At 42.1% G+C, this 25,325-nt stretch overlaps 1 protein-coding gene across 2 annotated transcripts; it reads right to left on the bottom strand.

Moving 5' to 3' along the window:
* UBE2B (ubiquitin conjugating enzyme E2 B) lies at positions 8,106–22,555 on the bottom strand. Of its 2 annotated transcripts, NM_001257356.1 has the most exon segments (6): positions 8,524–9,427; positions 10,811–10,899; positions 13,591–13,680; positions 18,279–18,304; positions 19,852–19,932; positions 22,368–22,504. In NM_001257356.1, coding segments are annotated over 6 exon segments (459 nt in total). In that variant the 5' UTR covers positions 22,412–22,504; the 3' UTR covers positions 8,524–9,298.

Genomic DNA, 25,325 nt, shown 5'->3' with positions numbered 1-25,325 from the left:
TGGCCCACCTGATGATCCTCTCTGCCCTACAAAGAAACGACTCCCTCTAAACTTTTCCAGGTTCCATCTGGACCTCACTTACCTATTCTATGGGCACTGGGAGGAATCCCTTTAACTATCACTGCCCATCTTCTGTTGCTTTGCTCTCTGCAGTAAATGGCAGTGAAAATACACATTGTTGCATCTGAAATGAGATACACATTAATCCAAACTTCAGGTAACTTGGTGCTGGCCAGCTTTCCCACTCTAAAGTCTCTGCCTGGGGACCCTTATTATGTCTGGAGGGAGACTGTCAATTTCTGGGGTCTGAGGCCTGTCATCTAGTCATGGCTCTCATTTTTGACTAGCTTAGGGACACTTCAGTTCTGTAGAAATAAGAGTAAACACAATTTTTTTTTCCTGGTCTTTTTAGGGCTGCGCCTGCTGCATATGGAGGTTCCCAGGCTAGAGGTCGAGTCAGAGCTATAGCTGCCGGCCTACGCCACAGCAGTGGGGCATCCAAGGTGTGTCTGCAACCTACACCACAGCAACGCCGGATCCTTAAACCCACTGAGTGAGGCCAGGGATCGAACGTGCATCCTCATGGATGCCAGCCAGATTCCCTTCTACCGAGCCACAACAGGAACTCCCACAAAGCTTAAAAGGCAAGAATTTTATAACTTAAACAGATTTTTTTGGTCATATGGAAATCGCTTTCTTCAACACTTACATGCTAAAAAAAACAAAAACAAAAACAAAAACAAAAAACTCTGCCCTCACGGATGTTATACACACACTCCCTCTCTGGAAGAAACAGAATCTTTCCGGGCTTGCTTTTCATTAAAATAAATAGTGAGAAAACTAATTTATTTAAATGAAAAGCAAGCCAGGGGAGGTTCTGTTTCTTTTCCAAAGTTTATTCTGTCCCTTCAAAGTTATAATTCCCAGGCAAGGGGTGGCAGTATTGACTGCCCGCCTCATTTTGTTTGTCTTTTCTAGGGCTGCACCCGTGGCATATGGAGTTTCCCAGGCTAGGGGTCTAATCAGAGCTGTAGCCGCCAGCCTACACCACAGCCACAGCCATAGCAACACAGGATCCAAGCTGTGTCTTTGACCTACACCACAGCTCACAGCAAAGCTGGATCCTTAACCCACTGAGCAAGGCCAGGGGATCGAACCCACAACCTCATGGTTTCTAGTTGGATTCGTTAACCACAGCCACGGGCGGGAACTCCAATGCCCTCCTCATTTTGGTTTGGAAGGTTTTTTTTCACACTGCCAGCAGAGGCAGAATCCTTTGCATGTGCTCTGTCAGAGATGAAGCTGGGCCTGAAACCTTGCTAGCAGACAAGGGTACTAGCTGAGGTGAGGTAACAAGACCACATTCCCCGAACAGACGTCGTTTTGCAAATCAAAAAGAAAGTAAAAGCCGAAACTATGAAGCTCCCATGAGACGGAGCTCATTCTTACCTGTTCTAGACCTGGGCATGTGAACCAGAGCTTTTTTCCTGTAACAGTGTTGTCAGGCAAGGATGCCCCTTTAGACCATAACCCAGGGAGGCCAAGCCCACGTCCCATCTTTCTTCCCAGCCTAGAAAAAGGGGGTCAACGGACCAAACAATAGCCTTGAATATGGCCCTCCAACTTATCTGCCTGGCAGAATAACGTTAGGGGTCTGAGGCAGGTCTTGGTCCACCCACAGTTTAGTGAAGAGGCAATTAACAGTAAGGTTAACCTTGAACTGTTGGGGCCTAGTGATTAAAACCCTGGCTTTTGCTGTGGATGCTCCCACCAAAATCTCAGGCTGTCAGGAATGCATTTTTCTTTCCCTTTGAAATCTTCTCTTACTATGAATGCTTGGGAGTTGCCGTTGTGGCTCAGTGGTAAAGAACCCGACGAGTATCCACAAGGATGCGGGTTCGATCTCTGGCTTCGCTCAGTGGGTTAAGGATCCGGCGTTGCTGTGAGCTGTGGTGTAGGTCGCAGTCATAGCCTGGGAACCTCCATATGCCACACATGTGGCCCTTACAAAAAATAATGATAATAATGCTTAATTATGCCTAGTAGTTGTGAACTGGTAGTAATTCCCTCCTGAGTTCCTCAGTGTAGGGATCTGCAAAATGGGGACGATTCCTATTTTACCCTTTACTGGAGGATTCAGTAATTATCTAATGTCTGTGAAAGGATCTCTGGCACTTAGCCAGCTCCCATTGCTTCATTTCTGCTCTACTTTCCCGTGGAGGCCAAGCTGGGAAGATAGGAAATGTTTCCCATTGACGTAAAAATGAGCACCCACAACCAGCCCACCAGAACAGGCTGCACCCCCAGAGCTGCGGAAGCGGGGACTGAACATGTGACTTAGCACCCATTAGCTGCCAACAGTATCAGAAGAGATGGTGACAGAATGAATGACATCAGGTACTGAGCAATGCAGCGCAGATCGAATGCCAGGCTGCTCTGGACAGGGGGCGGAAGCAGGATGGGGAAGAGAGTCAGCAGGGGGCCAGCCTTGGAATCCCTGGCTCTGGGGGGCCGGGGCTTCTAAAGGCTGTGGGTATGCTCCTTTCTCCATGAATAGGGCCTTTGCTCTAGCCGTGGCTGCCTGGCAGAAGGCTTGCCCTGCAGTCTCACACTGTCAAGTGGCTAGACTCCTTAACACTCTGGGTGTGAATTGTGGGCCCCAAATGACTGGAAACATCTGGGCTTCAACCGACACCTACAGTCCTCGTTTCCCCTTAAACCAGCTGTTTTCAGCTTCTCAGGTGGTGAGAATGACTCATGCTTCCTTCTACCTCTGTGTTTACCAAATTAGTTTTTATGACTACATTCTACTTTTAAAACAAGAAACAGCTGCTAATTAAAAAGAGTCCCCAGAGGAGTCAAAGCTTGGACCCTGGAGGTACACTGCTGTCCTACTGGCCTCCTGCCCAGGCCTGTACATGTACTGCCAAAGGTTATCTGAAAAGCGTTTTGGTTTTAAGTTCCAATCTTTGGTCCTTGAATTGTTGCTCTTACAGCCGGATCCCTCAGACTTGGTCTCGCTCTAGAGGGTACCATGGTGATTGTGGTCTGCTCTCAAGCAGCTCTGTACAAAAGAACACCCAGCCCCTGTAAAAGAACTAATGTGTGTAAGGGCTCACAAAAGCCAGCAAGGGCACGTTCTCCCTGACAGGCTCACCAGTTCACCACCAGTCCCAGTACCGTCCTTGCTGAGCTTTCTGGCTTGCAGAACATCTCTCGTACCCACTCCTGGGACTGACACGGCTGTAATTCTCAAGGCAGCTTTCCAGCTGATGTTCCAGGGAATCTCCCCTGAAGCCACAGCCTTACGTGCTCATGGAGGCACAGTCCTATAACCAAAGCTCATTACAACACAGCAAAGTTGCTCATCTAGACTTTCTTGGAATTCCTGTCGTGGCACAGTGGCTAACGAATCCGACTAGGAACCATGAGGTTGCGGGTTCGATCCCTAGCCTTGCTCAGTGGGTTAAGAATCCGGCGTGGCCGTGAGCTGTGGTGTAGGTTGCAGACGCGGGCCTGGATCCCCACGTTGCTGTGGCTGTGGCGTAGGCCGGCAGCTCCAGCTCCGATTAGACCCCTAGCCTGGGAACCTCCATATGCCATGGGAGCGGCCCTAGAAAAAGCAAAAAGACAAAAAAAAAAAAAAGACTTTTTTGGGGAAGCAACAGTCTTAAGCCTTCAGCTGGAGCTGATGACATGGGCTGATGTCCCTGAATTCTTTTCTATTCTCTGCCCTGGATGATTATCAGACCAAGAAACTTCCTGTTCCTATTGTCTTAGTACTAACACCAACACAAGAACAAAATTCCCCAACTCAGTTTTGCAGGATGACCTTATTCAGAAGTTTGCCAAAGAGCTGCAAGCTGCCCAGCATTTGACATTCTTCTGTTCAAGGGTGCTGCTAGTCCAACTCAGCTGGTGGGCTGCAATATTCTTGGCAACAAAGCCTTGTTTGAAAAGGGGAAGGGAAGTGGGGTTCAGCCAGGAAGTAGCATTAAGAGGTCTGCCTTAAGTGTGCTTATGTCTGCACTTTGGTAGTCCTCAGGACACCACAAAACCCTCCTGCATTCCAGCAAGAAGGACAACTAAAAGGTTCAGGTTGGTGGATCTTTCAGAGGCAGGCTCTGGTCCCCTCTAGACAAGTTCCTAACACATCAGAGATGGCCGTCTTCCTGGTAGGACTTTAGATCAGCTGTAACATCCCCCCAAAGATTACACAAGCATCATAAGACCATCACCATGTAAAGACCTCTTCAGCTAAAAGGTTATTTGCTTTTTTCTCAGCAGAGTACACTTTATGTTAGTCTTCCCAAACATATGATCCCAAGTCACCGGTTAATGAACACATCTTGTGGCCAAGCTTCAGCAGCCGTCAATGGCTGAGTTCCATGGCAGTCCATGTGGGCTTCTAACCTAAGTCTGAATCCATCATATGCCAAAGAGAAGCTTAGAGCCTTTCCTTCCAGGGCTTTTTGCGGCTGCACCCATGGCACATGGAGCTACCGCTGCCAGCCTATGCCACAGCACAGCAATGTGGGGCCTGAGCCACGTCTTTGACCCACACCACAGCTCACGGCAATGCCGGATCCTTGACCCACCGAGTGAGGCCAGGGACTGAACCCGCATCCTCATGGATACTAGTTGGATTTGTTTCCGCTGTGCACACAGGAACTCCGAGGGCTCTTGATTTCAACCACCAAGGAGATAAGGTTGCTGAAGTAAAAGGTTAGAAAAGGGCACATCTCATTCATCTTTTGGGCCCAACTAAAGGAAAACCCTAGTCTATGCTCTGAATGTGAAACTGAAAAACTTCAAGACAGTATTGACAAAATTGTCTTAAAAAGCTGTAGTGACAGTGGGGGGAAATTATTGAAAGAATGGCATACACATTTACATGTGTATTCTTCTACAAAGTATGGGGGGGGGGAGTCAGTTCTTTCAACAAAATTTGTTTCTACTATATCTTTACTGGATGTCGAGATAACTAACCTTCCCCCTATCTGACAAAAGCTCAGCTTTCCCCCTAACTAGATGGGAACTGAGATAACACCTTTGTAAAAGGCCCTTGTCCCATGGACAATTTCATTTACCTTCAATAGCTTCCAACTATTGGCTTTTCTATTTACATACATAATCCCCGTATACCAGATTCCTCGGGGATCCTGAAATGCTGAACGCAGTAGAAAGGAACTGTATAAGCAGCACCAAGACCTAAAACGTTGATACCCCTTAAAACCTGGGAGAAATGAGAGATCAAAATACCTTGGACTTGGAGGTCCTGTTGTGGTGCAGCAGAAACAAATCTGATTAGGAACCACAAGGTTGAGCGTTCCTGGCCTCCATCAGTGGGTTAAGGATCGGCTGCTGCAATGAGCTGTGTTGTAGGTCGGCAGCTACAGATCCGATTTGACCCCTAGCCTGGGAATCTCCATATACAGCATGGGTGTGGCCCTAAAAAGCAAAACAAACAAACAAAACCTTTGACTTAACTCTAAATTGTGCTATAAGCCCCAGACTTCACTCTTTAAATGAATAAACTAAGACAAGTACCTTGTTTACTGAGCACAAAAGAGACTGTTACTAAATGAGCCACCTTCCATAGCTTTCTTCCACACTACCTTCCACCTACATGAAGAATCATTTTATTTTATTTTATCTGCTTTTTAGGGCCACACCCATGGCCTATGGACATTCCCAGGCTAGGGGTGGAATGGGAGCTACACCTGCCAGCCTACACCACAGCCACAGCAACACCAGATCCGAGCTACGTCTGTGACCTACACTGCAGCTCACAGCAACGCTGGATCCTTAACCCACTAAGTGAGGCCAAGGATTGAACCCAAATCCTCTTGGATCCTAGTCAGGTTCGATTACCGCTAAGCCATGAAGGGAATTCTGAGAAAGAATTTTTAGATCAGTTCCAGAAGTTATTCATATTCTTGGAACTTTTCTGTGTGTATGTGTGTGTAGACTTAAGGATATCTCCAGGAAGGGGGGAAAACTGGTATTTTAAGTCAACAGTGCTTTTTATCAGAGGCCATAAAGTGTTCCTAGAGCCAGACTTCCCTTGCTTACTTAAAAAAAAAAAGGTGGAAAATGGTGAAAACTTCTTCACTGGACAGATACAAGTCTATACAAAATCTAAATCAACTAAAGAATTCTCACGAATCAGGAAGGATATTTAAGTTTAGTAGAATTCTAACAACTAAACTCAATCCCTTACTCTCTCTTAAAGGACAGTACAGTTATTGACTAAAAGACCAGATGGCCTGGGTTCCAATGCCAACTCTATCACATACTAGCTGGTTAACCTTGAGAAAGGCGCTTGATCTGTACCTAGGTTTCCTCATCTGTAATTTAACAGTACCCACTTCATAAGATTACTTGGAATGTGAAATGTGATCATGTTCAAGTGCTTAGAATAGTGCCTTGCACAGTCACAGGTTCAGAGTCAGAGTATTACAGAGGAACTGCATCACAAATTCATTTACACTTTAACACGAATCCAACTTCCTACCAAAATAAATTAGTTCTTGGAGTACCCATTGTGGCTCAGTGGGTAACAAATCTGACTAGTATCCATGAATACATGGTTCAATCCCTGGCCCCACTCAGTGGGTTAAGGATCCAGTGTTTCGAGCTGTGGTGTAGGTCAAAGACTCGGCTCGGATCTGGTGTTGCTGCATCAGTGATGTAGGCTGGCAGGTGCAGCTCCAATTGGACCCCTAGCCTGGGAACCTCCATATGCCACAGGTGTGGCCCTGAAAAGCAAAAAACGAACAAACAAAGAACATTTAGCTAGTGTTTAAAAACAAACATTCTTGGGCCGCTCCCGTGGCATATAGAGGTGCCCAGGCTAGGGGTCCAATCAGAGCAGCAGCCGCCAGCCTACAGCAGAGCCACAGCAACGCCAGATCCGAGCCACATCTGCGACCTACACCACAGCTCTCGGCAACGCCGGATCCTTAATCCACTGAGAAGGCCAAGGATCGAACCTGCAACCTCATGGTTCCTAGTCGGATTCGTTAACCACTGAGCCATGATGGAAACGCCAAAAAATAAACATTCTTTGAATGGCATGACGTTTTTTTTTTTGGCCATACACACAGCATATGGAAGTTTCCACGCCAGGGATTAAATCCAAGCCGCAGCTGTGACCTACATTAAGGCTGTAGCAATGCTAGATCCTTAACCCACTGCACCACAGGGAACTCCCATGAATGACTTGACTTTGTAAACTGAAGTACATCCAGTATTCAACCAAAGAGACAGGAATCTGTTCCAAGGCTGAAGAAGAAAACTATGAGGAATAACAGAAGATGGAACGTTCCTACGAATTTTTTCCAATAGGAATGAGGACTGGGTATGAGTTTTATGCACGTGTTGAATTTAGGAGTTAGGGCTCATTAACTCCCTGCAAAGTAATATGTAATTTCCTGGTAATTATCTATCAATCTTGAAATATTTCAGTTTTAAACAGGGAAAGGAAAACAGGTTAAGGATGAAAATAGATTTTGAAGCAATATCCAAACAGCATTTAATAAAACAGAGGAGAGACTACCATAGCTACTGTATACTTAAGAGTTAGTCACTGGAATAAAGGTCTAAAGAAATTGTAGTTTGGTGTAGAGCTGAATTTAAAAGCATCGTACATTTGGTGGCTTTTTAGGGCCGCACCCATGGCATATATCCTAGGCTAGGGGTCAAATTGGAGCTGTAGGGGCCGGCCTACACCACAGCCATGGCCACCGCAATGCAGGATCCGAGCCGTGTCTGAGACCTACACCACAGCTCACGGCAACACAGGATCCTTAACCCACTGAGCGAGGCTAGGGATGGAACCTGCATCCCCATGCATCTGAGTCAGATTCATTTCCACTGAGCCACGACAGGAACTCCCTAAAAGCATCATACATTTGATATGACCAAAAAGAATCTTAAAACAAAGCTCCATAAATAGAAGCTCTATTACCCTGCTACGGTCTTCCAGTAAAGAACTCAGTCTTCCAAGAGAGAAGAAGCTGCCACTTACTAAGCTAGCAGGAATGTGTGAGAAACTCTTGGGGTTAATGAGATAGCTGTTTTAACTAGAAAGACTACACAGGTGGTTCAACAGAATTTACTTGTATATTTTCCATTTTCTGTACTATTTGAAGGCATAGGATAGCTTTGTATTAGCTTTCTACAATACCGTGTTTTAAGTTTATCCAGTAAACTAAGATGCAGTACAACTTTTATACAACTTAGGAGATAAAAAAAAAAATCTCCACAAGAGAAAGCAACTCAGCAGGCCCTGGTATTAAAACATGTTCTCAGAATAAACAGGTATGCAATTGCATTAAAAGGCAGTTTTCAAATACTTAAATTACATCAAGATACCTTCCAAATACCTGCCTTGTTCAACCAACGCAACAAATTCTTATTTTTTGTTAATAGTGGGGCATGAATTTTTGGTAAATGTTGATGGTTTTGCTTTCTTCGTTATCAAAAATCTTTTAAAGTGCTATCAAGCAGCAAATCACATCAGCTCTCTGCTCATAGTGGAGATGCCAGATCCTCATGGTGGCGGTGCAAAACGTGGAATCGTAAAAGCTACAGTTTAACAGTAAGTAGTGCATGAAGAAACAGTAACAAGTGGCCTAAGTACAGAGCTGGACAGAATCAAACCAGTTAGGTCTATAATTGCTCAACTGAAAATAATATAGGAACATAAAAAGTAAAGTTTGAGATTAGAATTGGTGTTTAGAATCAAATTTGAGAAATTTCTTGATAAAATATAAATCTTTTTTTTGAAATTAGAAACTATCAATTGATGGAGAGCTAGAGACTTATTAACCCCTTCTGCTCAGATAAGGAAATAAGTGACAAAGTCTCTTGCACTGAAGTTATGTATTTTAACAGCTTTACATGTAATATTCATATATAAAAAACTTTAAGTGCTTTTCTCCAATTTAAAAATCTAAAGAATTCAAAAATAAGGCATTCAATATTTGAAAAAAGTACAGATTTACAAAATGTGTATATTCTGTCATGAAAACTCCACACCAACATTATACACTTGGAAAAAAATACAAACAGGATATATTACAAATTTATGTAAGCAATAACTTAGTTCACACCATGCAATAAAAAGTACATTAATCAAGATACACGAGCTTTTGTAGGTTCTAAACTGAAGGACTTTTTTTTTTCTCTGCAGAATCCTTAAAACCTGTGGCACTTAAAATTTGTTAGCCTTTCTACTGAGAGGTAAATTATACACAACAATGATGAAAAAGATTAACAGACCAGTTGTCTATTATGAATCATTCCAGCTTTGTTCAACAATGGCCGAAACTCTCTTCTCATATTCTCGTTTGTTTTCCTGATAAAGCTGTGCTGCCTGGCTATTGGCTGGACTGTTTGGATTTGGTTCATCCAACAGAGACTAGAAGGAAAGAAAGAAAAGACGTATTTGTAGTTTCCTTTATATTAACATGGATCAGATATAAGGCACAGAAGTTATACCAAACAATAAAAATTATTCAATGAAGAAAGATATAAATTAGTATATCTTACATATTTTCAGGTCTCAGTACTTTTAGAAATGGCTTAATAAATACAGTGAGAAGTTTCCTGCTGCCAGAAAGCTTGAGCATTCAAGACAGACAGCTCCCAAATGCCTTAAAACCTCTAATTTCAAAAAAACTGGAAAAGATCAATATTCTTCAGCACACTGAAACTTTAACTAGGAAATAAACAGCTTGATTTGGTTAATACACAGTTATCTATAAATAGCTTAGCAACTAACATTTTCAAAGTTATACTCTATTATTGCGATACATTTGCAAATGTCTGAGAGTAAGTTGGGTAGGAGTGTACCCTGTTTCCTTAATCAACAAAAGATATGCACCTACCTAGCAGCAAAGGACTGAAACATGAAGGCTAAAAACAGTGTTTATGAGATGACCCAAATTAAAGCAGAAGTGTGGCAGAAAAAAACCTTAAAAAGGTCATAAACCAAAATGTTACCACTGCTCCTCTCAAATCCACATAACTGTAACATCCTTCACTTCTCCCTTCCCTGCAATTGTCATTCAAGGTCAACTCAAATATTCTGCCAGAGTACTCCAGTGAATAGTTATATTCATTTGTTTAAAACAGAATTTCTTGGAGTTCCCATCGTGGTGCAGTGGTTAACGAATCCGACTAGGAACCATGAGGTTGCGGGTTCGGTCCCTGGCCTTGCTCAGTGGGTTGAGGATCCGGCGTTGCCGTGAGCCACGGTGTAGGTCGCAGACACGGCTCGGATCCTGCGTTGCTGTGGCTCTGGTCTAGGCCAGTGGCTACGGCTCCGACTAGACCCCTAGCCTGGGAACCTCCATATGCCTCGGGAGCAGCCCTAGAAAAGGCAAAAAGACAAAAAGAATTTCTTGGATGGGGCAACATACTCAATACTTCTCTACATTTGGCAGTTTCTTAAGGTCTCTATGTTTCTTTCTAAATAGTTACTTTTATCTCTCCCCAAGGAGATTTTTCATTCTTTTCCACAACCTCTGGCTATGCTTTGTGGGCACAAATAACACTTGACCTGTGAGAATACTTTATACTTACACAGATCAGGAAAATGACTCTGGATTTGATCCAATGTGGTCACCAACAAAAAAGCAGACCCGTTTGTCTGAAAATCTTGAGTTTCTGTCTGAGCTCTGCCACTGGTTAACATGGTGCTGGTAAGGTTTGCTCATTTGGCCTTTAAACTGATCCTAAAGGAGCCAATTACCTCCCACAGAATCTTGAAAAATTATGATGTATCCTAACACATGCTTACCTGAATTGATGTTAGGATAGAAGATACATCATAAGTTGGACTCCATCTATTCTGAAGGATATCTAAACATATGCTACCATCAGCATACACTGCAAAGACAACACTGAAATTGGTTACATATTAACTTTGTCATAGCCAACAATTTAAGACTTTTTTTTTTTTACCACAAACAGAATGCTTGGCTCAGTCAAAAGTCTTGAACATTAGTCAATAACTAAAACTTTTTATCTCAGGGGAAAACCAGTTTTAAACTAAAGACTCTTTTTGTAGGTCTTTTCATTAAGAGGCTGAGAGTTAAATTTTTTCAACACATACCATATAGCAAATCTTTTTAAATTCTACATTTTGAAATATAGTTCGTGATGGTGGCGGGTGGGAGGGGAACTTATTTGTGACATAGCAGTATCATTCTCAGAAACTGGAAACTACCCTGTGGTCCACAGTGAGGGACTGGCGAAATAATGGTACATTCCCACCACCAGAAATCACGTACATGTACATATGTTGATTAAGGCAGAATGACATTCCCCAATGTAGTACATCAATAAGTTTCCAATCAGTTATACAGGATAATTCCATTTTTTGTAAAGTATTATATATATTTTCATTTGAAGTATATGCAGTCACAAAAACATTTTTAAGACTAAATGCCAAAATGTGAGTAGATATCTGTAGATAACAGGATTATGAAGGACCACACTTTCTTTACCTTTTCTTGTACTTTATGATTTGCATTCCTTTCATAATTATAAATCAAGTGATCTGGGAGTTCCTGTCGTGGCGCAGTGGTTAACGAATCCAACTAGGAACCATGAGGTTGCAGGTTCGATCCCTGGCCTTGCTCAGTGGGTTAAGGATCCGGCGTTGCTGTGAGCTGTGGTGTAGGTTGTAGACGCAGCTCAGATCCCATGTTGCTGTGCCTCTGATGTAGGCTGACAGTGTAGCTCCAATTTGACTCCTGGCCTGGGAACCTCCATATGCTGCGGGAGTGGCCCTAGAAAAAGGCAAAAAAAGACAAAAAACAAAACCAAAAAACAAGGGATCACCGTTTTAAAAATCTTTTAACATTTGGGAGGCATTCCCCCACCACCGCCCCGAACTGATTTTGTGAGACTATGAACAATGAACATAAATTTTTATCCACTTGACGGATTATGTATTTGTATGATATATTTCAAGAAGTAGAACTGTTGGGTTGACAAAGGATAAATGCATGTAAATGTTACAGATACTGCCAAATTGTGGACAGCTTCATGGAGCAAGCCAGATCACCCTACATCAAAGCAAGATTAAAAGAGAGGCCTTTTGGGGGAGAAGAGGCAAATTACACTGAAGTACTGTCAACTCCAAGGGCTCTATCCTTGGTCCTCTTCCTTCTTACTCTTTACACATCCTTCAGGCAGGCAATTTTACTCATGGCCTCGATCACTATCTCTGTGCTAGATACTTCCAATTATTAGCTTTAGATCAGATTAATGCTCAGCTTTAATGCAGAGTGTCATATGGACTAAGTGTACATTCCAGAGGCACATCAAATTTAGCAAGTCCAAAGCAAAAACCATCACCTCTGTAAGACCCATAAAAGTATAATACGATTTTTAAGTTTTAAACTAGTTAACTATTTTTTTTTTTTTTTTAGGGCTGCACTCACACCATATGGAAGTTCCCAGGCTTGGGGTTGAATCAGAGCTGCAGCTGCCAGCCTACACCACAGCCATTCAAGATCCGAGCTGCAAATGTGACTTACACCACAGCTCAAGGCGATGCCAGATTTTTAACCCACTGAGTGGGGCCAGGGACCACACCTGTATCCTCATGATCCTAGTTGGGTTCGTTACTGCTAAGCCATAATGAGAACTCCCTGGAAAACTATTTTTAAAAGCCTTAAAAACATACAAACCTTTGATCAGGAAACCGTACTTCTAAAAACCTATTCATGGGTATTTGAGAAGATTTATTTTCAAGAACAAAGTGCTATTTAGAACTGAAATTAGTTGAAAATCACCAAGTGGAGAGTGATTAAATAAATGATAGCAAAGTCATAAACATTTTGCAGCCATTAAGAATGATACAAAAGAATATTTAGTAAGAGAAAATATTCACAGTGTATACAAAAATTACATACAACGTGATCTAAATTTTGTTCTTTTTTTTTTAAAGTGGTGGCACCCATGACATATGGAAGTTCCCAGGCCAGGTGATGAATCTGAGCCGAAGCTATAACCTACACTACAGCTGTGGCAACTCCAGATTCTTTAAACAACTGCGACGGGCTAGGGATTGAACCCATGCCTCTGCAGTAACCAGAGCTGCTGCAGTCAGGTTCTTAACCCACTGCACCACAGCGGGAACTCCTATTTGTATTTTTCACAAGATAAAATTTTTTTGGCTGTGCCCAGGGCATGTGGAAGTTTCCAGACCAGGGATCAAAAACCTATGCCACAGCAGTGATCTGAGCCATAGCAGTGACAGTGCATGATTCTTAAACCACTATACCTCAAGAGAACTCTTACAAGCTAAATTTTAAGCTACCTTAAAATTGGTACCTTTCACATTTTGACAAATAAAAAGCTATTACTTTAAAATCAGAAGTTAAAACAAAACTTTTCCTCAAATTTGGAACCTGGATAAGGTTCCAGACTATAGAAGTATGGTTCACACTGACATGGGAGCAACATCCAGATGTGAGCCCTAACAATGAGAGGTATGGGCAAGGCCTGAAAGGATGAAACAACTTTTTTCCTCCTATCATTTTCAGAGACTAATAAATTGAGACTTACCATTTGGATGAAACATTTTGGATAAAAACCTAACAGTTGGCGGTTTATTTGGATATTCTTCAGAAAATTCTATTACTAGTTTAAAAGTACCTAGATAGAAAACAAACCAAAATAATTACAGTAAAGACAAGCAAAGTTTTTCTATCTCTTTACCAATCAATTCCCAACCCCATGCTAGTTTTTGCACAGTTGCCCGAATATTAATGTCAATTCTGACTTAGCACACAAAACATGGCAAATATACTTCTATTTACATACTGATAACACACAGCATGGGCAAGTACTTGGGGATACAAGCGCTTAACATGTGCTAGTAGTGGGAATAACTGTCCTATTTTTGGAAGGCAATTTTTGCCCTAGCTACCAAAATATTACATGCTCATTTGAGTAACTACAAATAATTTGTTATAGCTTAGAAGGGACTGCCAAATGATTGTGAGAGGGGGTGACTACATATGACAAAGAACTCAGATTGGAAGCGTGGCCACTAAGGTGAAAGGTCTGTTCTGTCCCCATACCAATCCTTTCACTTAAACATGCTAAGATGAGCAAACGTTAGTGTAACTGCCTACTCTTGGTTATAGACCCATATGGTACATTTTGGTCGGTTTAAATCATTATTTCACAGTCAAAAAAGACACAGGCGTTTAAAAAAAATCATGCACTTATACAAAGTCAGTCTGTTCAGAGTGTGCACGAAGAAGAGCACTCAAGCTGAATTCCAAATCTATTTCACAGAAATAAGCACCATCGAAAAGCTGTTTGCCTTTCTTGACTTCTTGTTTGTTTTTCTTTATTTTTTTTTTAAGGTCACACCCGCAGTATCCTTTCTTGATTTCTTTTGATTTTACTCACTATCCACAGTCCTTTTATTTTGAGGAAATCCATCTGAAGGTTGGAGTGTTACTCAAACTACACCGACATACTCAGTAAGTTGAGACTTACTCCTAACGAAGTTAGTACAAGTTTAAACCATTCCGGGGTCTCTACATTCAGCAATGCAGTTTAAAAAAACAAAACCAAACCCCTTTTTCAACTTTGAGTCTATTTTTTTTCTGGCCATGCCCACTGCACGTGGAAGTTCCCAAGCCAGGGATCAAACCTGCGCCACAGCAGTGAACCAAGCCAATGCAGCGACAACGCCAGATCCTTAACCCACTGTGCCACAAGGGAATGCCTCAACCTAAATTCTAAACTCATGACTTCAGTCTACCAAAATTAGAGGCTTGCATTTAGTCAAACAGTTAATCACATTCTGATATATTAATAGAAGTACTATGAAATGTACGATTCATTAGCAAAGATAGACTTACACCTATTTTCTTTATACACACACACACATACATATATAAAACTATTTTTTTTTTTGCCTTTTTTAGAGCCACACCTGCGGCATATGGAAATTCCCAGGGTAAGGGTCGAATTGGAGCTGCAGCTGCTGGCCTACGCCACGGCAACGCCAGATGCGAGCCTCTTCTGTCACCTACACCACAGCTCACGGCAACCGCAGGATCTCGAACCCACTGGGCAAGGATGGGACTGAACCCACATCCTCGTGGATACTAGTCGGATTTGTTTCCACTGTGCCACAATGGGAACTTCTACCTATTTGTATAGTTTACATTTTAATTTTAATTACAAAAATGTACAATGTAAAAATTTCAGGCAAACACAAATATGAAAGTTTTTTTTAAGGTTCTTTTCTTCTGCTATGGGGTTTCAGAACCCCTTTACATCCTTACTTCCAGCCACGCCACGCTTCCAATGCAAAGTCACTACACGTGAAGTTGGGAAAAGATGCATACAACAGTATACCATTTTATGGTATTTCCATAAAAATAATTGAAAAATATTGGCTCTATAATTAATAACCAGCTTGAACAAATTCCCAAAATTGTTAAACAATCTATTTTCACAACTGGTACAAACTGCCTCCATGGGCTATTACTATCAATATTTGTTATAAGAGAAATTATAACTCAAGGAAATCTTAAAATATTTACTCATTAACAACTGTAAACTCATCACATGTTAACCTAAGTAACATGTAATGAAAATAACTATGTCCCCACCTCCCCAGAGTTAGTGGGAAGTGGAGCATTGTTTCACAATTTTGCAAATCCCTTAAGTGATTAGCTTAATAGAAGACAGCTGCATTCTATTCTCTTTGCTCCTGCATTCACTCTGCTGCAACTTACTGTTTTGGTTAAGGTAATGGAGACAATCAGGCCTCACACAAATATGTAAATAAAAAAGGAAGAAGTATTTGCATAGTCTTTTCAGATAATTGTAGATATTCTTTTTTGATATTACACCAAAGAAATGGTAGGTTTTTAAAGTTAGCTGCACTGTAGATCTGAAATCATATAAACTCTTTGCATCAGTTATGTTAACAACTGCTGCACAGTGCATATATCTTTTATCTATAATTTCCTACTATTAGACATTGGCCATTTGGAAAATATTAATTCACTGAGTTATACAAACCTAAGTGTTGCCATATTTCATTTTACATGCCATCAAAAAAAATCACACCCACACAAAAAATCACAATAGGTAAAACCATCAACTGACCTCAATAAAGATTTAGCTATTATTGGGAAGCCATCATTTTATCCACAGCAATAAATACTGTCAGTCACTTTTCTTGACCCAACAGCTCATTTTGGTAACTTTTGAGACTGTGTCTGCCAAATACGGACTCGAATCTCAATAACCACAGTCTGTCAATCATTCTTTCAAGCAAGAATGTCCCACAAAAAGAGCAGTACTTCAAGCTGCACTTCAAACAATTGCAGAAGTGCTTTCCCTCCGGATAAGCATCATACTTTGCTATGGAAGAGAAGTGCTTTACGCATACTTCCCACTTCATGATGCAGAACAGTAAAAAGATACATGCTCAAGGGTTAGAATTTAGTAATATTAATAACTCCCACTTTTTCATCAGATATTTTAAAGTGAAATTGGCATCTTTTAAAATGCCAAAAATACAGTAACTTCCAATACAATCCGGTGCCAGTGCCTTGATATGTGCCAAGGTGCTAAGTCGCTTAGGTCCAGTTTTAGCCACTTTTGTATCATCAGTGCAAATGTTAATAATGACTTAGTATTGGTATAAAGACAGTTTTAATCATACCAAACCCCTAAAAGGGTCTCAGGGACTTTAAAGGAATTATGGACCACCTTTGAGAATCCTCTGGTATTGAGTAAAAAGCTGAGCTCCTTGAGTACCTCTCTTCAATTCCCTACCTCCCATCTAGAGGTAACTACTGATGAGTGTGCTATATAACCCTTTAACCACCCTCACACTTGGGTGTATTTAGTGAAAACGTGATATTAAAACATACATTCTGCAACCTTTTTATCTCCTCAGACATACACCCAGATCTACCTCATTCTTTAATAAAAGCATAATATTCTAGAGTCTAGATATACCGTAATTTGCCTGATCATTTCCCCTACTGAACATTCGGGTCGTCTCCTTAAAAACACTTCGGCAATTAGTATTGTACAAATATCTTTGATGGGTTAATTCTGAAGCCATTTTTAATAAAACAAATCTGTGTAACAATTTTTAAAAATCTATGCTGTAATTAGGGAAACTCTAAGTCTATGGTTTTGATTTTAATATGAGAAATTCAACTTCTTTTTTTTTAAAGGCCCGTAGGCATACAGAAATTCCCCAGCTAGAGGGTGAATTAGAGCTGCAGCTGCTGGCCTACACCACAGCCACAGCTACTCGGGATCCAAGCCACATCTGTGACTTACACCTCAGCTCACGGCAAGGCCAGAACCTTAACCCAATGAAGGAGGCCAGGGGTTAAGCTGGCATCCTCATGAATACTAGTTGGGTTCATAACCTGCTGAGCCACAATGGGAACTCTGAGAAGTTCAACTATTAATACATATTAGAACAAGTCTCCATTTTCCTGGCTCTGGGAGAAAATACTAAATTTAAGACTCAAAAGATTCTGCAGAATGCAACCATTGCTGGGTGTTTAATGCTAGCTGTATGTGAAGCTACTGGCAGCTATGTAGGATTAGCACCCGATCAATATACATAAAGTTTAAAAAGCATGATTATCTTTCTGATATTTACCACAGGGACACCTTTCGTATGCTACAGTGCCATTTAAACTTAAACTAGTCTCAACATAGACCCCACCACTTAGGCTTAGACTTCTACAGCCAAATAAAAAATTTAGGAGTTCCTGACATGGTGCAGTGGAAACAAAACTGACTAGGAATCATGAGGTTGCAGGTTCGATCCCTGGCCTCATGGATCTCATCGAACTCAGTGGGTTAAGGATCTGCATTGCCGGGAGCTGTGGTGCAGGTTGGCAGATGCAGCTCAAATCCTGCGTTGCTGCAGCTACGGCTGTGGCAAAGGCCAGTGGCTACAGCTCCGATTTGACCCCTAGCCTGGGAACCTCCATATGTCAAGGATGTGGTCCTAAAAAGCAAAAAAAGAAAAAAAAAAAAAGAATTAAGGAGGGAACTAGCAATCAAACTGATCAAGCGGATGTGGGAAGAAAGTCCTTTCTAAACTATAAATTCTCAGTAGTATTACTTAGTTTTACTTTCACCTATTAACAATAGAAAATAGTCTTAAGTAGATAGGTTGGTGTTACAATTTCCTATTTAAAAGCAGTCTCTTAATACTATAGAAAACATTGAGGATAACTTACCATCTTCAAAGGGTGTCCCTTCTGGTCTGAAAACAAGAAGATTTCAGATTAAAAGAGGTTTTTCACTCTGCTTTTTCCTGATATTCAAGAGTGGAAAGGTAAAAACTCAAAAGAGAAAAGGGCTCATTGTGATGGTTTGTGGAGTTTTTAAGTTATTGTTAATTTAATACCCTGGATTTTTACAGATGTAGACATAAAAGGTAACTTACGACTTTCATTTTCAAAGTTTTCCTTTTACACTGGCTTTACAAGAAACAAACTAAAAAGCCCACAAATTTTCACACAAAAAGAATTCAGTTCATAAGTAACAACGCTTTCGTAAAAATATGTGTATTCTTTTTTGTCCTCTCATTTTTCTTCTATTTCTGGCCAGGTCCACAGCATGTGGAAGTTCTGGGGCCAGGGATCGAACCTGCGCCAAAGCAGTGACAACACCAGATCCTTAACCTGCTGAGCCACAGGGGAACATCAGTAAATGTATGTATTCTTAAGAGAAAATGCTACTTTCAATTTACATCAGTAAGATAGAAATAAATAAATACCCCTTAGATTAAGATAACTATGATCCTTTAGTTTAAGTGTCCTACTTTGCACAGGAGCAACAGCTCTTGTTCACAAGGGCTCGATTTATCTGATGTCGTCAAGAGAGCCAGTTTCTTTTGCTCAAATCTTTTCCTTGCTGCCATATCCCAGTTTTGTCTTTCCTAAGCAGCAACATTAATGATTACTAACAAGGCACATTCAGGATCTCAAAGCAGCCTGTTAAAAGCGTGAATTTAATGCAGTCACTTTACTTTAGAAGGGGGAACTACACTTATTTTCTACTAGTCTTCTAACGTAGACTCTCATAACTGATTCGATGGCAACTGGGAATTCTGTTTATGAAAGTACTCCTTTAAAGGCCAAACAGAACACCCATGGACTCTATAACATCTACTTTGAGAAACAAACTTCAGTGCAAAGCCCTATTTTAAAAAGAGCAAAAGAAAATATCCAGTTCAGGATAACCAAAGAAAAAGCATAAGGAAATTCTAAATTAAAAAACACGTACGCAATATATACTACATGTAAAATGGAGGAGTGCTCCCCCGAAGGGTTCATTCAGTTATTTCACACTGGGCTGTCAGACAGTTTTCATTTAAATTCTTGCCAAGGTGGAAGTTCTCAGTATTTTGGGTTCCAAGCCTTTTTACCATTTTAGTAGAATGAAAGAATGAACACTTGCTTGGTTCATTTTACAACAAATAATTTCTCTTTCTCCTTTAGTCTCAGATGATATTTTTATCAAGTAAAACCCAAAATGATTATAGTCATAAATTTTATGTAATGCCACAACTCTTTATCAGAACTTTTTTTTTTTTAATTTATTTTTTATTTATTTATTTTTTTTTTATTTTCCCACTGTACAGCAAGGGGGTCAGGTTATCCTTAGATGTATACTGAACTTTTTTTTTTTACCTCGCAGTTTCTTTAAGACCCGTGCTTCCACCTCAGTTCCCTCTTCCTATTGTTACACATTCACTTTTCTTAAAACAATCGCCACACCTACCATTTGTTATTTCTTTCAACTCACCCAAATATAACTGCATTCCACTGCATGATGTTGTTTTCAGATGGTGCGCCACTGACACCCACAGGTGGGTCCTCTTGCAATCTGGAAATCCAGAGCAGAGATTTTAAAAGTTGAACATTAACACCATTAAGAAGGCCAAACAGAACACCTATGGACTCTATAACATCTACTTTGAGAAACAAACTAAACCCATTTCCTTGTTCCTGTGCTGAGCTGGAATAAACCATATGACTTAAAAAAACAACCACAATCAGATATATACTTATTAAATATCTCTCTAGATTATGTAAAATCCCAAAGGGATTCCATCTCTCTCCAAATATCACCAAAGATATCTCTTCAAGAAGTGCTTTCTCCCAAAAAATAAATAAAAACCTTAAGAGAAAAAAAAGTATTTTTACAGAACCATCAATTTTGCTGCTGTAAACATACTAAGACTTCAGTCCTAACAACCAATACTTGAACATGGCCACCAAACCACCCCCCAAAGCTAACCCCACCCAAACAAAAACCCAACTCAGTATAAAAACTAAATGACTAAAAACACTCATATCCACTTTAATGAGAATACTAGTTTTAAGCGGAATCACTTTATCCGATTTGCTTCAGTTAACAATAGCTTTTAGGAGTTCCCGTCGTGGCCCAGTGGTTAACGAATCCGACTAGGTACCATGAGGTTGCCGGTTCGGTTCCTGCCCTTGCTCAGTGGGTTAACGATCCGGCGTTGCCGTGAGCTGTGGTGTATGTAGGTTGCAGACCGCGGCTCAGATCTTGCATTGCTGTGGCTCTGGCGTAGGCCGGTGGCTACAGCTCCGATTCGACCCCTAGCCTGGGAACCTCCATATGCCGCGGGAGCAGCCCAAGAAATAGCTAAAAAGACAATAAATAAATAAATAAATAAATAAATAAAATAACAATAGCTTTTAATCAAAGCTTCCGTTAGGTTTTCATTGGTCCCTAATTTAAAAGTTCTGCATCAATACTAAACCCACCTCTCAGATCAAGAGACATTAATACAAAACTACTTTCGAGTATCTGTCATAGTCAAATTCTTGTAACCGAAGACCATTGGAAAACCACGCAAGGTGCCAAGCGTACAATTTAAAATTAAGCAGAGAATTGCAGTGACCATCCAGGGTAACACAGGCCACAAACTCCAAGTTTTATTATTTGAATTTTACTTATGGGAGCTAATCTGAAAATACTCTTTTCAAGCTGGAGAAGACTAGATTTGCACCAAAGAGAGCACCTCCTTCTAGACTTTCATCTCAATAAAGAAATAAATGCTACATTTTATGTATACATAGCGACTGCCATGTAATATGATACTTGAAATTAGTTTCCCCCCAAATGGCTCTTTTTAGTCAACCTCAAGCAGAATACAGATGACCATGGATATGCTGCCTGAGAGCCGTCCACTAAAGATAAAGGCTAAATTACAAATACATTCAATGATAAACTGGCCAAAGCCCCAAACAATGGCTTCCAAGGGCCTCACCTAAGGGTTTACAATGGTTGAGAGGTTACTTCCTGAATGACTAAGTTTTTACACTAAATATTTTGTCTCGATCGGGGTGGGTCTCCCAGAAACCCACTTAAAAATGTGCAGAGGAGGGCAATGCTAAGTCTTCTCTTTTTCTCCCCCTACCTCCAGGTATTGAATTAAAGGCAACAAAACTGAAGTCACTTCCTCCTCACTCATGCCAACACCTCCTTACACAACCCTGTTTTACAAAAGGAGGCCCAGGGAGTATCAGGTTAGCGCCAGACTCAAGGAAGGCATTTTTCCAGACTTTGAGGCTATAGATAGGGCTTTATACACCAGGCCACAGAGCTGAGTTCCAGAAGGCACTGGCAGCCGCCGTTGCCAGCCCTGAGTCCCAGGTCTCTACGCCAGTTCTCAAGGTCTTTTCAGGCGAGCGGGGAAGAGTCGGGTTTCAGAGGACGGGATAACAACCTCCGGCCCTCGCGCATCAGATCCCACCCTCGCTGAAGAATGGCAGGGGGTGTGTGTGTCTGCGTGAGCGTGTGGCGGGGGTGGGGGGGTGGGGGGGCAAGGTGGTCGCCCCAACCCTGGCCCTCGGAGGAGACCGCAGGCTCATCCAACAAAGCCAACTAGTGCAGCTACCGGGGGAAAGGTTTCTCAAGCGCTCGCTTTTAGGGCAGTGAGGGGGCACCACAAAGTGCAGCAGTGGGTGATGAGGTTTGGACGCCAGGGTGAGGCATCAGGCAACTGGCCCAAGTGGACAACAAGGAATCCTAGGACAGCCAAAGCCATCTTCTTACTTCTTCCGGGGGGAGGGGAGTGGTGAGGGGATATCGAAATTTCTTACGTCGAAGGAGTGAACAAGCAAGGCTGACGGACTGCGAACAGGGGCTAGGACTGGGCTTCCGTCAATCCCGGAGGGCCCACAGCGGCCCTCTTAGGGTCATGAGGGGAAGGTGTCCCGGATCCCCGCCCTGCAACCCCGCAGCTTGGGGAGGAGCCGTCATCCGGTGAAGATGAAGGCCCTTACCGCTTGAAATCTCGCATAAGTCTCCTCCGGGCCGGGGTCGACATGCTCCCCAGCTGCCCCGCGGTCAGTCCGAAAGAAAAGAGTCCCGCACAGCCCCCCCACCCCCCGGCGCGGCGGCCGAATCACTGTGGGTCACCGCCGCCGCCGAGGCTGCACAAACAACCCTGCAATGACGTCTCCCTCCGCCGCCTCCAGATCCCTCCGCCCTCCGCCGGTACCATGAAGTGAGGGGTTGGGGAGAAAGGGGTGGGAGGTAGGAGAGCTCTTTATGGGAGCCCTTCAGTAGGGACCCTATCCATTTTGGTTTCCTTAACTAGTCGACCAGTTATTGTGCTCTGTGCTCCGACTGGAGATTGTAGATCAGGAGATACTGAAACCGAAACACCAACTCGTATCCCCCTCTTTCACTAGCTTAGGCTCGACCGGGTGGGGAGAGAGGGACGTATCCGGGACCAGAGATTTCAGGGAAAGGAGGTGGGATGACGCAAGATCACGTGACTACCGGCGGCGTTGTCAACAATCCACCCCTGAGGGGGAGGGGACGAAGTATCTAGAACCACGTGTCCCTATGACGTGATTAGAACGGGTCACGTGAGAGCGTCGCCGGGATCTGAGTTTTAGCCAGGTTTTTGAACCGGGTGGTTAAATTGACGGGGCTCAGGGTGGATATACACCTTTATTACTTATGTCTCTGGTTTCTCTCATTAACAGCAATCAATGATGTGTCGGAAGCACTAGTTTGTTGTGTTTCTTAACTCTCTAAAACAGAGCCCCAAATAATTTGGATATCCCCACTGGTTGATTCAATGGCTTATCAAATATGGTATGTGGGGGAAGAGTGAAGGGACCTCCTTTTTTCTCATTGTTGAATGCTCAGGCTCCTAGCAAGTAAAATCCCTTGAAATGCTTCCTTAGGACCACCAAAATAGTCTGCATATACACTGCAGTGGGTTTCCAGGATTGGAAATTCTGGGCAGAGATAAAAGAACGGGTGTACAGGGTTTCCCGGGTGGTGGAGTGGTTAAGGACTCAGCACTCTCATTGCTGTGGCTCCGGACCTTGGCGTGCCGCAGGGGTGGTCAAAAAAAAAAAAATAGTGTACAGATTGTCTAATGTTGGTTTATAATCACTGTGGAATTACAGAATTTTGTTTTCCTTTATGGGTGTGCTCTCATGTGAGGATTTGTGTCACAGTCCATGGATTTAGCTAACATGGAGTATGGTTTTATTTGTCAAGAAATGTAGGGATTTGATCTCAAGAGTTTATCCATTTGTAGTTGGTGTCAAAGAAATCTAAAAGTATGATCAGATCTGGGGGATACTGCAGACATGGATGGGAGATTGTATCTAGAGACTGGGTAACTTATTTCACGTTTTTTTAGTGTAGCAAGTACGTGGCCTGAAACGTCCTCCACTATGGGACTCAGTGATGTTGACCATTGGGATTCAGAGATTACTTCAAGTCATTGAGTTCTCTTCCTCTGTTGCCTCAGTGCTCAGTCAGAGCTTTTGGTATGAACTCTGAACTCTTTTAATGCATTTGGGTAATTCTTCAGCCCAGTGTGTTATAGGATAGAATGAGGAATTAAGTGTTGCCTGTAGTTTCACGGACCCAGAAAGGGTTAACATTCTCCACTTTGCTTGTACCTTCCTTTCTTCAATCCCTTAATTCTTTCTCTTGCTTTTAGTAACTGCCTTGGTGAGCAAGTTAGCCAGGCCTAACTCGTGATAGATGTGCATTCACAATTTAATTCTGGGGGTTCCCATTGTGGCACAGCAGAAAGGAATCCGACTAGTATTCATTGGGCTGCTGGTTCCACCCCTGGCCTCACTCAGTGGGTTGGGGATCCAGCACTGCGGAGAGCTGTGGTATAGATCACAGATACAGCTCAGATCCCAGTGTGGCTGTGGTTGTGGTGTAGGCCAGCAGCTGTAGCTCCCAATTGACCCTTAGCTTGGGAACTTCCATATGCCATAGGTGCAGCCCTAAAAAGCAAAAAAAAAAAATCTCTAAGTCAAAAAGTGAATATTTGAATATTCTTATTTTTACTTTTATTTGTTTGCCTCCCTGCCACAGCAATCTTTATTCTCCCACTACCTAAGGATGAAAACACACCAGTAGGGTTACCTATAGTGAAATGCTGAAAGAAACCTTTTTTTTTTTTCCCCTTTACTTTTTTGGCTTCCCTGAGGTATAAAGAGCCAGGGATAAGATCTGAGCCATAGTTGCAACCTGAGCCAGGGATAAGATCTGAGCCATAGTTGCAACCTGAGCTGCAGCCTTAGCAACGCCGCCAGATCCTTAACTCACTGTGCTGCGTGGGGGAATGAAGCTGTGTCCAAGCACTCCCAAGATGCCACCAATCCCATTGCACCACAATGGGAACTCCTGAAAGAAACCTTTTTAAAAATCCTTGTTAGTCATTTGTCCAGCAATTTATTATAATTTTCTATGGCTTTCTGAAATTTAGCCACTCTTGACAAATTCAAGTGAAGTTTCATTGAAGTCTTACAGCTTTACTGTATAAGCAAGAATCATACACTGTCCTGGTTGCCAGGCCTGCCATAACCTATTTGTAGAAAGAATAGTTTTAAAGCTATAATTTTATACTGTAGTGATTCTGTAGCTCTAGATTGTAAGCTCACAGAGGGCAGGGACTCTGATTCATTCTTTGTCCCTTGCCAATATAAAACCAACAATAAATATTTAATAAATGTGCTGTATGGCAAGTGTGGGTCCACTATAAGATTTACTGTGATGTTCGTATTCATAAGTGGAAAGTATTTTCTAACATGGTTGAGTAACTTTTCAAAAGGAAGGACAATTCTGAATATGTTGGTGGTGATAAGCAAAAACCAAGACCATTGCTCCTACCTCTCCCACACCTCTCTTGACATAAACCTTAGCAACACAGAAACGCTTGGGAAGCTTTTAAAATACCAATTCCTTTAACCTGA

This window comes from Sus scrofa, chromosome 2 (assembly GCF_000003025.6).
Source record: "Sus scrofa isolate TJ Tabasco breed Duroc chromosome 2, Sscrofa11.1, whole genome shotgun sequence".
NCBI classification, from domain to species: Eukaryota; Metazoa; Chordata; class Mammalia; order Artiodactyla; family Suidae; genus Sus; species Sus scrofa.
This window is presented reverse-complemented; position numbering and strand designations above follow the sequence as displayed.

Coding starts and splice junctions, on each gene's coding strand:
- UBE2B (XM_021078473.1), bottom strand. CDS start 22,411: ATGTCGACCCCGGCCCGGAGGAGACTTATGCGAGATTTCAAGCG. Junction 19,933..22,367: donor CTTATGCGAGATTTCAAGCG/GTAAGGGCCTTC, acceptor CTGGATTTCCAG/ATTGCAAGAGGACCCACCTG. Junction 10,900..18,278: donor AGGGACACCCTTTGAAGATG/GTAAGTTATCCT, acceptor TTGTCTTTGCAG/TGTATGCTGATGGTAGCATA.